Source organism: Macrobrachium rosenbergii, chromosome 7 (assembly GCF_040412425.1).
Source record: "Macrobrachium rosenbergii isolate ZJJX-2024 chromosome 7, ASM4041242v1, whole genome shotgun sequence".
NCBI classification, from domain to species: Eukaryota; Metazoa; Arthropoda; class Malacostraca; order Decapoda; family Palaemonidae; genus Macrobrachium; species Macrobrachium rosenbergii.
The window spans coordinates 5,477,754-5,493,683 of NC_089747.1; the positions used below are offsets into that span (position 1 = coordinate 5,477,754).

General features: G+C 35.9%; 1 protein-coding gene across 1 annotated transcript in view; it reads left to right on the top strand.

Moving 5' to 3' along the window:
- Positions 1–15,930, top strand: part of LOC136840058 (sphingosine-1-phosphate lyase 1-like) — a 37,512-nt gene that overhangs the window by 2,421 nt on the left and 19,161 nt on the right. Inside the window, exons 2-9 of the mRNA XM_067106385.1 lie at positions 2,650–2,769; positions 3,953–4,051; positions 5,368–5,490; positions 6,329–6,540; positions 9,706–9,867; positions 10,583–10,657; positions 11,820–12,029; positions 14,945–15,080. Of these exons, the coding sequence (XP_066962486.1) occupies positions 2,650–2,769; positions 3,953–4,051; positions 5,368–5,490; positions 6,329–6,540; positions 9,706–9,867; positions 10,583–10,657; positions 11,820–12,029; positions 14,945–15,080 (1,137 nt within the window). The remainder of the gene's footprint in view (positions 1–2,649; positions 2,770–3,952; positions 4,052–5,367; positions 5,491–6,328; positions 6,541–9,705; positions 9,868–10,582; positions 10,658–11,819; positions 12,030–14,944; positions 15,081–15,930) is intronic.

The window sequence follows — 15,930 nt, forward strand, 5'->3', positions numbered from 1 at the left end:
TCTGGGTTGGCCAGAAAAGGTTTGACTAAGTTCTATTATTATTATTATTATTATTATTATTATTATTATTATTATTATTATTATTATTATTATTATTATTCAGAATGGCCGAATAGGCTAATGACTTGCAAAGCAAGCTTTAGCATAATATAATACCGATAATGGTGAGAAGAAATAGGAAATAATTAACAATAATAATAATCAGAGAACATTCTAGAATTGATGAAATATTAGTGACTGAAATAATGATGATGATGATGATTATTATATATTATTCCAACCGCCTACTCGTATATTCATTATTGGACGGAAGCCTACTAATGAAGTATCACTGGTGACTGAAATAATAATAATAATAATAATAATAATAATAATAATAATAATAATAATAATAATAATATTCCAACCCACCACCAAGCCACCAGCACGTATACTCAGTACCAGATATAAACCTATGAAGTATCACTGACGACTGAAATAATAATAATAATAATAATAATAATCATAATAATAATAATAATAATAATAATATCCCAACCCACCACCAGGCCACCAGAACGCATACTCAGTACCAAAAATAAACCTACGAAGTATCATTAATAATAATAATAATAATAATAATAATAATAATAATAATAATAATAATAATAGCCCAGATCACCAGCTGGTCCATTCCCCTAAAACCAGGAATGTGCTTTTTTTTTTTTTTTATCAGAGTCCAAACGCCGCTAATATTGTTCACAGCTCCGTACCTTTAACTGCTAAACGGAAAGCTATTTAAAGTCTACACAACAACGTGCCTGCACAGGAGTCGACTGATGCTCGATTTCATCACGCATATAATAGACAGGAAACAAAGAATAAGTCGACAGAGGCAGGCAGGAGCTAGCCAGTAAACAAACTTCAAAAGACCGCGTTGAAGATATCTGTCATTTGCAGAGGGAAAAGAAGTGGCGCGACGGATTTGGAATAATTCGTGGTAAATTGATGAAACACGAGTTGAATTAAAATGGGATTCTAGTTTCTCAGAAGCTTCCATGTTCAGTAATCTGGGTACAGGAATTGCAATCTGTTTGTCATTGCCTTTGAAATATTTATTTATTTATTTATTGGTCTTTCATGACAAAAACTTGCTTACTCCGTTGATTCTTGGTAACAGAACAGAGAAACACAAGTGATAATAAAATGGAATTTTCATTATCTGACTTTGGGTATGAACTCGAATAATACAATAAAGTTTTTAATATCAGAATACTATAATTTTCATTCTTTGTTGTCCACCACTTAAGAAAGGCAATGTTATAATTCAGCTAAATATTATTATTTATTCAAAATAACTTTTCTCTCTTTTATATATATTGTATATATATGCATATATATATATATATATGCATATATATATATATATATATATATATATATTATATATATATATATATATATATATATATATTATTTCATCATTTCACGAGAGCAGTAATGCCCTTCTGGTTTTCATAAGAGTGAAGTTGCTACCCCCACCATCTGGCCCAATATCAGTTTGAGCAATAATCTATTACTCCCATTTTTTTACTCACAAAGCCGGCCCCAAAAATATGTTCTTAAACAATATAACTAAAAATTGATACAAGATACAGTCCAAGAAGCTGGACAGCGAGGAGGGAAGTGATCGAAGGAAAGACAGAAGAAGTGACACGGTATTCAGGTAGGAGCCGAAGAGAAACTACAAAAGAAAAAGTTTCTTGTACTGGTAACCCTTCCAGTGACCAACCCTCTCCCCCTTCTGTCTCTATGATTTACTTACATTTTTATCTGGTTATTTATTACTTTGTTAATTTATTTTTTAATTTTTTAATAAATGATCTCTTCCTTTTGTTACTTCCTTCTAATGAAGACCATATTCTTTGGAAGCTTGAATTTCAAGTCAGTGGCCCCTGTGGTGGGCTTGTTCCATTTGAATAGGGTTCATCCTCTGAATAATAATAATAATAATAATAATAATAATAATAATAATAATAATAATAATAATAATAATAATACGGTGAGGACATTCTGAGATTATTTTACTATTTTACATTAGTCTTGAATTTCGTAGAACCTATCTGACGTACAGGTGTAAAACAGGAAGAGAATAATATCATATTTTCTTTGAATCAAATGTGCCTTTGAAATGCTTCCGGGAAGTCGAATAAAGGTGTACATGCTGACTCATTATTGGTACACCTCACTTGATAACATAACTGCTCTCAAAATTTCCCTGAAAATCTATGATGATACTTGACAGTCATTACTGATTTTTACCGTGACAGTAATATATATGCACACACATATTTATATATATAAATATATATATATGTGTGTATATATATATATCTAATGTATAATGTGTGTGTTTATGTATATGTGCGTATGTATGTATGTATATATATATATATTATGTATATATATTAGAGAGAGAGAGAGAGAGAGAGAGAGAGAGAGAGAGAGAGAGAGAGAGAGAGAGAGCCCAAAAGATGTCAACCCACCAATTCTCAAGAACTTTCAAAAACACATTTCTATAACCCTACGCACAAATCCTCTCTAACTGCGACCCACAGAAGCCAAATATCTACCGATTCTGATTAAAATCTATCACCTAACTGATTCCAGGTCTGGAAAGAGACTTTGAAGACGCATTCTCATCCTACGAGAAATGGCAGCTGATTTGTGGCACTGTACTCTTCACCCTTATGATTCTGGTCTTAAACGACCTCTTCTGTAATCTGGATGGTAAGTTGATAATACCAACTTTCTTTACGAACACATTCTAAATTCATGAATTTCTATTTTCCTTTTTAGTTTTCTGTAAAAAAAAAAAAAAAACTATTATGCCGGCTTTGTCTGTCCGTAAGCATTTTTTTCTCTCCGCACTTTTTTCTGTCCGCACTTTTTCCTGTTCGCACTTTTTCTGTCCGCCCTCAGATCTCAAAAACTAATGAGGCTAGAGGGCTGCAAATTGTTATGTTGATCATCCTACCTCCAATCATCAACCATTCCAAATTGCAGCCCTCTAGCCTCAGTAGTTTCTAGCTTATTTAAATTTAAATTTAGCCATAATCGTGCGTCTGGTAACTATATAGGATAAGCCACCACTGGGCCGTGGTTAAAGTTTCCATGGGCCGCGGCTCATACAGCATTATACCGAGACCACCGAGAGATAGATCTATTTTCGGTGGCCTCGATTATGCAGCGGCTGTACAGATAACTCGATTGCGCCGAAGAAACTACGGCGCATTTTTTACTTGTTTCTATTTCATCTGATTTATTAGATATTCCTACGGTTAATCGATAAATGAAGGATGATTTTTTTTGTTAATTACAGGAATACGATTACTTTATGTTAACTATAGAAATACGATTACTTTACGTTAACTACAGAAATATCATTATTTTATGTTCATTATCAAATATGACCATCCAAGTGATCAGAGCTGGCTAGGTCACCAGACCAGAAATATACTGGAATATGTTGTTCGGTGTATTTATGTTAATGACTGATCGATAGACATATTTTTCCTCATACCAACTTGTTTCAAAGCAGCGTGAATAGCTGTTTATCATCATGTGTACTTGTGAGTTTCTCTCTCTCTCTCTGAGCTCTCCTCCTCGCGTGACTCACGCATTTTGAAGCTATCTGAGATGGGAATATGTTCTATAAAAATGCATGTTGTTTAATATGTTTAACTGTTATATATATATATATATATATATATATATATATATATATATATATATATATATATATATATATATATATATATATATATATATATATATATATATATATATACTGTGTATATACACACACACACACACATATATATATTATATATATACAGTATATACAGTACACATTACTCATTTTCACCTTAACTGCAATTTTACTTATCAAATACTGAATGCTTTTGAACAGACGTGCTGGAGGCTCTCAAATGCTGGATCTTCAGAAAAGTTCGGGCAATTCCCGCCATCAGAAACTACATCGCGGACCAGCTCGATACGTCTAGGAAAGGTACTCTGTGGTTATGTTTACATTTACGTACATTTTATTCGTATACAAACATATACTAAGTTTCTAAGCACGTAAGATTATTTCTGCTTCTTTTCCAAAATACTTATGTACAGAAAAGCCATTATTTTAGAGCTCTGAGTCTCTTGTTCATTATAAAACCTAACGCTCTAACATTTCCCTATTAGGTCTAAGAACTGCTATCGAGTACCTGGTACTTAAACTCCTTCTTTATAAGGCTTATATATACTGCTATAGGACACATCTTTTCATTATTGAACTACAGCACCATTATCAAATAATTTCTTTATTAGGACTAGGCACTTTCTGAGAATAATTGCTACTGTCTTTTTTCTTGATAGGCCTATGTACTTTTGAAGGAAGCCTACAACTGTTTCTTTTCCCTCATTAGGTCTAATTACTTTTAGAGAGCATAACACACGCAACTGCAAAGTAACTATTATTATCCTTAATAAATTCCAGTATCAGCCTAAAATAATCAATAAATACTTCACATTTGTAACTAAAAATAGCCAGCTGTCCGGGAGTGTAAAAATGGAATGCACAAAAATAGACCTACTTTCTGTTTCTCGTAACCATGCAACGTCTCTCTTCTCTTAACTGACAGCGCTGTTTTTAGCCGTGGTTACAAATAACTCCTGAACGCACCCAGATGTTTAAGAATCTATAAAAATAGTTGAATGAGAGAATACGTCGTTGGACATCGCAAAATCTGATCTGGGGAGATCCCACGACGCCCAGTTATCTCCGATAATGAAATAAAACAATCGCGAACATTTTAATTCTTCGTAGCAATGAAGATGGGTGAGATAAAGGGCAACAATTATTATCTCTTATCTGTTCAGTTAATAATGGTTTTATTCGTTACGTTCTAATCTGTTTATCAGTTCTTTTATTCGCTGGTAAAACTAATATCCTGCCTCGTTATCTCGGTTTTTTAACTTCCTCAATCTGCTGCAGCATTAAATTTCCAGATTGTTTACGCACACACTCTCTCTCTTTCTTTCACAGACACACGCACACAAACACACACACACACGCACACACACACAATTAGTTTAGAAATAACTCAGTTGGACTTATTTGTTTATGATTTCGGAACAGTCTGTAACAGCTTCAGTATACAAGAATATAATAATGACCCGAGCCGCTACAGTCCACTACCTGAAAGATTATAAGGCCGTTAAAAAATATCTAGTACTACACATATACATATCCTTGAATTAACCAATTCACCGATGTAAGCACACTAATTTTACGTTATGTCTTACAAACTTCCTCGAACTTTTGTTTGGCAGAGATCGAAAAAGGCATGTTTGAAGACGCAGCTGACTTTGAAGTGCCGCTGTTGAAAGCTCTGCCTTCCCAGGGTTGGTCTAAAGACGAAGTCGTCAAAGTTGCGAGCAACGTGCTTGGAGTAGGTAAGAGAGAGAGAGAGAGAGAGAGAGAGAGAGAGAGAGAGATCAGAAACTCAAAACAGACTGTGGTACACTGATGTTTAGCTGCAATTAGACCATGGAAGCCAGCATGGAAGACTGCATGGTTTATTGCTGTTTGTGTGTGTTTACTAAAGTTTTAGTTAGCATTTATTGTTGATTTTGTAGAATAATCTTGTTGTTACTTTATTTTTTGTGTAATTATTCGGTATTTTCTGCGTTAGGCCTACATACGTTTTTCAGCACAACTATTGCATAGTCTAACCCGAATGTAAAGTGTTTTTTCATTCAGACAAAATGTCTCGCCAGCGACGTTTATTGTTGACTATGCATGTTTAGTAGACTTTCAGTTACTGTTTATTGTTGAGTTTGTGTATGCTAATCTTCCTGTCAGTTTACTTTCTAATTTATTCGGCATTTTCTACACTAGGCCTACATACGTTTTTCAGCACAACGATTGCATGGTCTAAAACAAATGCAGGGTATTTTTCATTCAGACACGAATGTATAACCAATACCTGTTCATTGCTTATTCTGTGTGTTTATTAAACGCTTAGATACTGCTTATTGTTGATTTTGTGTAAACCAATCTTTTTGTTATTTTTTTTAATTTGGTACTTTCGGCGTTAGGTCCAAACACGTCTTTCAGTTATTCGCAATCTGTTAATCTCCTTTACTGAATTTTTCGTTAGGAATGAATGTCAGCACACTTCAATTAATAATAATAATAAAAATACTTATCATTATTATCATCACCATCATTATTATTATTATTATTATTATTATTATTATTATTACGCACCGCCCATTCAATCTCCCCCAGGCAAATACGACTGGAAGGAAGGCAAGATATCCGGAGGGGCCTTCGCCGGGTCTGACAAGTCCTTCACAGACCTTCTGGTGGAGATGTTCGGGCGTTACAGCCTGGCCAACCCACTCCACGCCGACATCTTCCCAGGGGCGCGCAAGATGGAGGCGGAGATCGTTCAGATGACGATCAGCCTCTTCAAGGGCGACGGCCAACACTGCGGATGTGTGAGTCACTGATTTGGTTTTTTTCTATTCTTTTTTATCCATTTATTTATTTTTATTCTGTTGCTTATTGTGTGACATATGTGGTATACTTGGCGAAGCAAAGTTTTAAGATGTTGGACAGCTACGTGAAGGGATACAAAAGGGAACATGAAATTTAAGATATAAAAAACAGAAAGTAATGGAGTTGGGGACAAGAAACGGCGCTAAGAACCTTTAGTACACGGTCGCACCTAGCAAGCTGTGGGCGGTCCTCCCGCCTTCAGAACTGATAAAGTTCCATAAAATTTCTCAATATATATCAATATATATATATATATATATATATATATATATATATATATATATATATACATATATATATATATATATCTCACACACACACACAGAACTGAATCCTCTACGCGATTCAAAATTATTTTAAATTCGCCCTTATTTTTCCGAGACATCCACTTGCAGTGATCAGCCCATTTCTTGCTGGAGTGGTAAAATAATGGAAAAAGCAGTTAATGCTAGTGATAGAACACTACTCTTCTGGGAAGGGGGACTGACCTACCACTACAACTGACAAATACCTCTCCCCTGGAGCGATGACAAACTTGCCTCAATAAGTGACAAGAGATTTTTTATGGATTAACATTGATTTGGTGTCGCAATAGCGAAGGCCACTGACTGCGACAGTGATAGAGGTCATGTCCAGAAATATGGAAGAAAAGAAAAAATAAAGTGAGGAGATTTAGTTTGTATTAAGCTTATATTATGCCAGTATTAGGTCAGTATAGAACATAGGTCTAAGGCAGTCCGTAATTATGGTAAGGTGTTAAGGGAGTTGGGGGGTCTGTTGTAGACCTCAGGACTCTTTATTATTCAGTTTTTAATGTTAAATAGCAAAGGGTAGGATGGATGATTATTCCAATTCACAATGACGATGATGCACACGGTTTGTTTGTCTGTTAAGGGGAAAATGAACATTTATTTGGAAAACGACTATCACTATCATCACCTCTCTCTCTCTCTCTCTCTCTCTCTCTCTCTCTCTCTCTCTCTCTCTCTCTCTCTCAAACGACGTCTCAGGCTTTTAATGTAAATAATTTTCTGTACGTGTAGCTACAGTTAAAACTGTTGTTGTCACACACATGAAATTTGCAAAGAACTAAATTTGGCTTGAGAGTTTTTGACATATGTAAATACAGTCTTAATTACAAAAATGCATTATAATGGTAATTAACTTTATATAGGTTAATTTGACTTATATATGGCGCCTGCTTGCTCAAGCTGATATTCTCTCTCTCTCTCTCTCTCTCTCTCTCTCTCTCTCTCTCTCTCTCTCTCTCCAGATGCAGCATTGTGGAATAAAGATAAGGGTATTGGTGAGACTTTAAAACTGTCGGATGCTCTCTCTCTCTCTCTCTCTCTCTCTCTCTCTCTCTCTCTCTCTCTCTCTCTCTCTCTCTCTCTCTCTTTCTGTCTGTGTGTGTGTGTTTTCACCAATCATTAGCGCCTATATTTATAAAAGTTAATCTATTATTCGGAATTTTCGTGTATATGCACGGGTCATTTTCTTAATGAAAACTTTGCGTCACACGTCGTTTGCATTTAGCAAAAAGACCTGGATAGTCTTAAGCCCAAGACTTATAAAGACTAATTATTTAATGGAAGAAAGCAAGAAAAAGAAGTGAGCCAGAATGAATTATACAAAATAAATTTCAATTTGCTCATAAGACCTACTCGGAATGTCAAAAAAATAAATAAATAAATCATTGACTTATAAAGATTAAGCATCTACTGAAAAAGAGCAAGACAAAAAATAAGACAGACAAAAATAATTAAAAATAAAAATAAATAATTTCAATTTATTCATAAGGCCTTTGCAGAATGTCAAAAGAAAAAAAAATAATTAACTTATAGAGACTAAGGACCTACTGAAAAATAGCAGGAAAAAAAAGTAAGACAAAAATAATTAAAAATAAAAATAAAATAATTTCAATTTATTCATAAGGCCTATGCAGATTGTCAAAAAAAAAAAAATAAATAAGATCGTCATTTCAGTCGACCCATAAGACCTACGCAAAATAACCCCTTTCTATCTTCCATCTCCCCTCTTACAACCTTTTTCCCTTACATCTCGCAAATCTTAAGGATCTATTTTCCATGTGTCACGAGCCAATCACTTTTCTCCTTCCCCTAATTCGACTCCCTAACCCCCTCCCCGGTTTTTTTTTTTTTTTTTTTTACTGGTTCATCCAAGGTCAGGCCAGATCTAACTAAGGGCGCGATGACCTTCGGGCGAGAGCATAATTTCCATTTGCGATCAGCAGCTGAGGGCCTATGGCTCGGGAAGATTCTTTTATTTTTTTTTTCTTATAACCTTTTTCAGTTTTTTTTTTTTTTTACTTACATCCTATTTCTGTTTTCAAGCGTTTTATTCCACTGTTAATTCCCGTGCATCCCATTTGCTTCTCAATTCATTCTTCTGCGACAGAAAATCTTTGAGCGATCAAGATCGACTATACAGGTTTACTCTCTCTGATATCATTTGTCCGTCTCTTCGGAATATCAGTACAAAATTATATGTCTGAATAATGTCAGTTATCACTCACACGGGTTTCTGATTCTTCTTCTTCTTCTTCTTCTTCTTCTCATGTGCTTTCCAAGTGCACTGTGGCATATGATTTATGTCAATGGACTATCTTTATGGCATGTGCTACAGGTTATTTCCTTCGCATTTTTCCTCAGTGATATATATATATATATATATATATATATATATATATATATATATATATATATATATATGTATATATACGTATATATATGTATATATATATATATTCTCAATTTCCTCTTCCATATACTAGCACACAGTCATAATTAAATTACTGTGACGTAAATCTCTCTCTCAAAAAAAAATAAATAAAAAATAAAAAATAAACAAATAAACAAATAAAAAAGTTCTTACAATCAATCTTACAATCAATTTCTCAACCACTTCCCCGCCCTCAATAAACTAACATCGACAAATCAACTCCCCCATCCCCCCCAACCCAACCCAACCCAGCCCCACCCAAAACGCATCCCACTCTTTCTTCTTCTTCTTCTTCTTCTTTCTGTCAGCTACCAGCACCCAGCCTCTAACATTGTCTTTCCTCTTCTCCTCCTTCGTAACAGCTGACATCAGGCGGCTCGGAGAGCCTCCTGATGGCGTGCAAGGCGATGCGGGACTGGGGACGCGAACGCAGGGGCATCAGGTCACCCGAGGTCGTCATGTGTTACACGGCCCACTCGGCCTTCGACAAGGCCGCCGGTATTTTGGGCATGAAGATCAGGAAGGTAATCAATCAATCAATCATTTTTCTCTCTATCATAAAAGGGATCGAAAAGTTCGTAATTGAATTCCTTTGTTTTGGTTTTCGTTAAGTTTTTTTGTGGTTTAGTGACGTTTGGCCATGGGGCTGATTTACTTTTTCGTGGGGGTGGGGGTGGTTAGCTTGGGTAATTTCTAAATGGGTGAGAAATAGGTTTGTTTTTTTTGGGGGGGTAAGGATGGTCGATCCCATCCCTAAAGGGTTTTGCGTTTGTATATATATATACATATATATATATATATATATATATATATATATATATATATACATATATATATATAAATACATATATATATATATATATATATATATATACACATATAAATACATATATATATACAAGTACATATATATAGTACATGTAAATGTGTATATGTATATATATATATATATATATATATATATATATATATATATATATATATATATATATATATATATATATATATATATATATATATATATATATTTATATACATGTGCGTATATATATGTATGTACTCTATGTAAGTGTAATCTGACATATTAGCATTAATCATCCTATCATGATATAAACAAACAAATAACTTTCGCACATAAAACATTCCATTTCAATTACGACTCAAAAAATATGCAGTACTTACATGGAACTGCCCATCTTCATAACTGCTGCTTCTTCTTCCATTCTGTTTCTTTCCAAGGTGCGAGCTGACCCGCAGACTTTCCAAGTTGATCTTAAGGCCATGAGAAGAGCTATAACCAAAAACACAGTTATGGTGAGTAACCTTCATATATAACTGAATTATACAATACATTATATATATATACTGTACATTTATGTATTATTTGTGTATGTATGGATATGTGTGTGTATATGTGTATATATATATGTGTGTGTGTAATTTATATATATATATATATATATATATATATATATATATATATATATATATATATATATATATATATATATATATATATATATATATATATATATATATATATATATATATATATATATATATATATATATATATATATATATATATATATATATATATATTACAATGCTTATTCATAAATACAGTACATTTTATATTACATATGAACACCAATAAATATAGTTTCAACGTCAATGTCAAATCCGAGAGAGAGAGAGAGAGAGAGAGAGAGAGAGAGAGAGAGAGAGAGAGAGAGAGAGAATCAATCTAGTTTAAAAAAACATTGGTGGTTTTGCTGATCACAGTTTCTTTCTAATCATCGATTAGCTTCGAATAACTATTCATAAATCAATCCTTCGTTATTAAAACTACAATCTTCACACCGTCTGTGCAGTCTTCTTAGACTCCAATTACAAGAAAAAAACCTGACTTTAAGCCAACTCCATTTCGAAAGACCAAACTCAAATGCAATTTTTCGCTTGCCAGAGTACAAGTAGAAGCGAGGCAATAGGCCTGAGGTTCTGTCAGAGGCTTACGCTAAGAAGATTCCTACTCTTTGATCTTGCCTCCTGACCTCAGGTCTCGGGGTCCTTCCGCTTCTCTGAGACTGCCGCCAGCCTCTGCAGCACCTCCTTCCATAACCATTTTATTAATTAAATGCATTTCTTTGTCAGTTTTACATCTGCTTTACGGTGTTTTATGACGTCAACATAGTGCCAGTTTCATCCTCTTATTAGTAGTAGTAGGAGGAGGGAGTTGCCTTTGCAAAACCTCTTCCAGTGCTTTTCAACGTCTCCATAATACTAGCTCCATATACCCCTTCATAGTAGTAGTAGTAGTAACGGCAGTAGGGAGTTGCCCTTGCAAAAGCTCTTCTAGTGCTTTTCAGCGTCTCCATAATACCAATTCCATACCCTTCTTAGTTATAGTAGTAATAGTAGTAGTAGTGGGATGGCTATGCCTATAAAACGGCACTCCCTTTTTCCCCTTTCCACAGCTCGTTGGCTCAGCCCCTCAGTTCCCCCACGGAATCATAGACGACATCGAAGCCATTGGTCAGCTGGGCCTGAAGTATGGCGTTCCAGTGCACGTGGACTGTTGCATGGGAGGTTACCTGTTGCCATTCATGGAAGCCGCCGGCTACCCCATACCTCCCTTCGACTTCAGGGTGCCTGGAGTGACCAGCATTTCGGCTGACACCCACAAGGTAAGGAGGAAAGGTTATGGTGCCATGGAGAGTCACGGTTCTTGAGCAGAATTCTTGACTTCTAAGCCACAGTACAGGTCCTGATTTCTTATGTTTTTATGGTAACTGGAATTCCTTTTATCACCCCTACAAACTCTATCTCTCTCTCTCTCTCTGTGTGTGTGTAATAATACTATTGCCCTTATTGCTTTTGATATATCCATTATTTTGTCTGTTTGATAGCATAATAATTCTCTCTCTCTCTCTCTCTCTCTCTCTCTCTCTCTCTCTCTCTCTCTCTCTCTCTCTCTCTCTCTCTCTCTCTCCAAAAATACTATTGCTGTTTTGCTCTTATTACAATCTGAGTATCTCCATTATTCTGTCATTGATAGCAAAATTCTGGAAAGATAATGACTAAAGTAATTTCTCATATTGTGACATACTGAAAAAATAATTTCTCATATTGTGACATACTAATGAAAGTAAGTTCTCATATTGTGACATACTGAAAAGTTCTCATACTGTGATATACTGAAAAAAGAAAGTTCGCATATTGTGACATACTGAAAAAAGAAAGTTCGCACATTGTGACATACTGAAAAAAAAAAACACAAAAGTTCATTCAAAACTGCTATGTATTATGTGCTTGAGACTCATCTAAACTCTCATAAGAAAAGGGAAGCACGTAAAAACATACAGGAAAAGAACAAACGCATCAATAAACACACCTTTAACATAAAAAAAAACTTGAACGTGATCAGATATACGCTGGGATCACAGCACTTGAAAACGGTGCTTCCCTTTGGTTCAGGAAAATTAAAAGAAAATAATAACAATAAAAAATTAATTAACAACTAGAAAACCCTGCTTCATTTTGGGTCGGGAAAATATAAAAAAATAGAAAAATAATAAAAGTTAAATAACAACAGGAAAATGAAAGAGAGAAACGAAAGTAGAACATAACAAAAAATTGACGACCTGGAAAACGGAATGAGGAGGAGGAGGAGGAGGAGGAGGAGGAGGAGGAGGAGGAGGAGGAGGAGGAGGAGGAGGAGGAGGAGGAGGGAGGAGGAGAGGAGAGGGAGAGGGAGAAGAAGGCAACGCGAACGAAGAATCGCGGGGGGCGAAGACAGAGCTAAGAAGGTGATCAATAAAGTGGTAAGGATTCAGCTGCCGCGAGACGAGTTTCTCTGAGAGAGAGAGAGAGAGAGAGAGAGAGAGAGAGAGAGAGAGAGAGAGAGAGAAATGCATAATATCTCTCCTCCTCCTCCTCTCCCCACTCTTGATGTCAATGCAAGACAGAAGCTGCAGTATTCTCTTTTCAAAAGGTTTCGTGTTTTTCCACCTCTCTCTCTCTCTCTCTCTCTCTCTCTCTCTCTCTCTCTCTCTCTCTCTCTCTCTCTCGCACGAGCACACAGCCTTCAAAGATATCTGGGTTCAAATGTCTTGTTTTGCTTCACTTACTTTTTTTTGTCTTGTTTTCTTTCATATTTGATCGATTACTATTTTTTTTTTTGTTTCCTCGTGTCTGAGGTCGGTTTGGAAGTGTTTTTTTTAATGTGTACAAGCTAAGTGTTTTTTTCTTCTTTCTTTTTTTGAATCGTTAAAGATTCTGTTACATTCCCCCGCTCTTCGTCTTTGGTTCGCGTTGAAGATTTTTTTTTTTATCAGTGCATACGGTACGTTCTCTTCTTTTTTTTTGGGGGGAAGTTCTCTTATTTAATTCTTTTCATTTTTTGGAAGGTTGAAAATTTTCATTTTTCTTCCCTCGTTCCCGGTCTCTGGCTGACGGGAAGATTTTGAATAATGTATATAATACTTTTTTTTTCCGTTTGACGTGGGTGTAGGTTGTTTTAGTTTAAGCAGGCTTATGCCAGCAAGAACCAATGCCCCAAGGCCATCCGAGGCGTGGTAAAGTATGAAGCGGACCAGGAAGCCTTTCGTGGACCTCCGAACTCTTTAAACCAACAGAGATGTCAGAGATAGACAAAAGTGCAAATGGTTTCCAAACGTTCCAAAACGTTTCGCAACGCCTCGGGCGATCTGCCATTGAACGCTCGAGCCATTTAACAGCTAAGAGTTACCTTTCTTGAAAGGCAGCGAGACCCAGGACACCATTATATGAGAATGCAAATGTCACAGAATTATGAGATTTGTAATGAGTTATCGCTTCCCAATTAAAATCATAAACTCACACTGTTTCCTCCCAATGATCTAAGGAACTTCAAAAACCAACCATTCGACTCCAGTTGCTCGTTAGTGTTCCTCGGCCTTGCGTGTTGAAATTGCAGTTAAATATGCAAATTACGTTTGACGACAACAAATTTCTCGAGATAATCATTTGGTTATTTATAGGCTTTCTTATTAATCTTTGTCATTTTATTCCCAGTTTTCTCTGGGTTCACATATGGGCATTCTCTTCTGTGGAATAAATTTTGGCAAATCAGTAGCCTCATAAATAATAATAATAATAATAATAATAATAATAATAATAATAATAATACAGGTTTTGTTAAACAAAATGGCAGTTTCAACAGCATTTATTTTATATAGCAAACGCTCAATTCGTCTTATCAGTTGCTTTTCGTGCGCTGGAATGGTTGCAAGCAATTGACCGATATTCATATTCGGTGGTTTAGTGATGTGTAGGAGGTAGTTCTCGTGGAATGTCGACTAGTTTGGCCCTCTACATCACTAAACCACCGGATATGAATATCGTCAATACTACAACTCATTCCAACGCAAGAAAAGTAATTGATAAGACGAATTGAGCGTTTACTATATAAAATAAATGCTGTTGAAACTGCCATTTTGTTTAACGAAACCTGTATTAAAGAAGGTCTTTTTCCTAATTTTACAATAATAATAAAGCAACTAACTCAAAAGACTTCAGATCAACTGCTTAGCCTCAATCGTTTTATCCTCCGTTCTTCCAGTACGGAAACGCCCCAAAGGGCTCGAGCGTGATCATGTACAGTAGTCCAGAGTACCGCCATCTCCAGTATTTCGTGACTCCTGACTGGCCCGGGGGCATCTACGCGACACCTACAATACCGGGGTCCAGACCGGGAGGTAAGGTCAAAGAATGAGGTCGTCACCCATGCCGCACCTACCATCTTGGATTTAAACACAGTGGTAATGCCGGAATTAAGACGGGAAGGTAAGGTTTATGATAAGCAGAGGGATCTAACTGACCAGATCCAAGCTTCATAAATGTGAGTTTCATCTGTTTACCTACTGGGCTGCTTCCAGACTGGGAGGTCGGAAGGTAAGGTTAATGAATGCAGAAACACCTGCGTGACATTTTCAGTGCCGAGATCCAGCGTGGGAGTTGGAATCTAGACTTATAGGAGGTAAGCTTATGAATGCAGAGGCCTCTGGGGGTTATAAACGTTTAGACGTCTACACAATGACTACAGTACCGAGGCATCTGGGATTTACGATTGTCTAGCCTCCACACAGTGATTATATAACAAGAATCTAGACCACGATGTAAACTATGAACGCAGAGGCACCTGCTGTTTATAAATGTTTAGGCCTCTACACTGACTACAGTACAGGAATCCAGACCAGGACATAAGTTTAGTAAATGCAGAAGCATCTGGAGCTCATAAGCACTTAGGCCTCTACACAGTGACTACAATAATGGAATCTAGACCAGGAGGTCAGGTTACTGAATGCAGAGGCATCCGTGTGACATTTACAGTGCCGAGATCCAGACAGGGAAGCATAGGAGCAGCTACAGGTCTCCACAATGCCAGAACCCAGAGAAGGAAGAAAGGTTTCTGAATGCAAAAGCAGGGATCTAGACTGGCAGCTTTGTTTATAAATGTCGAGGCCTCTGTGGAGTAATTACTGAAAGGTCTCTATGCATTGCCAGTAACGCTGGGATCTAGACTAGGAAATAGGTTTTATAGACACA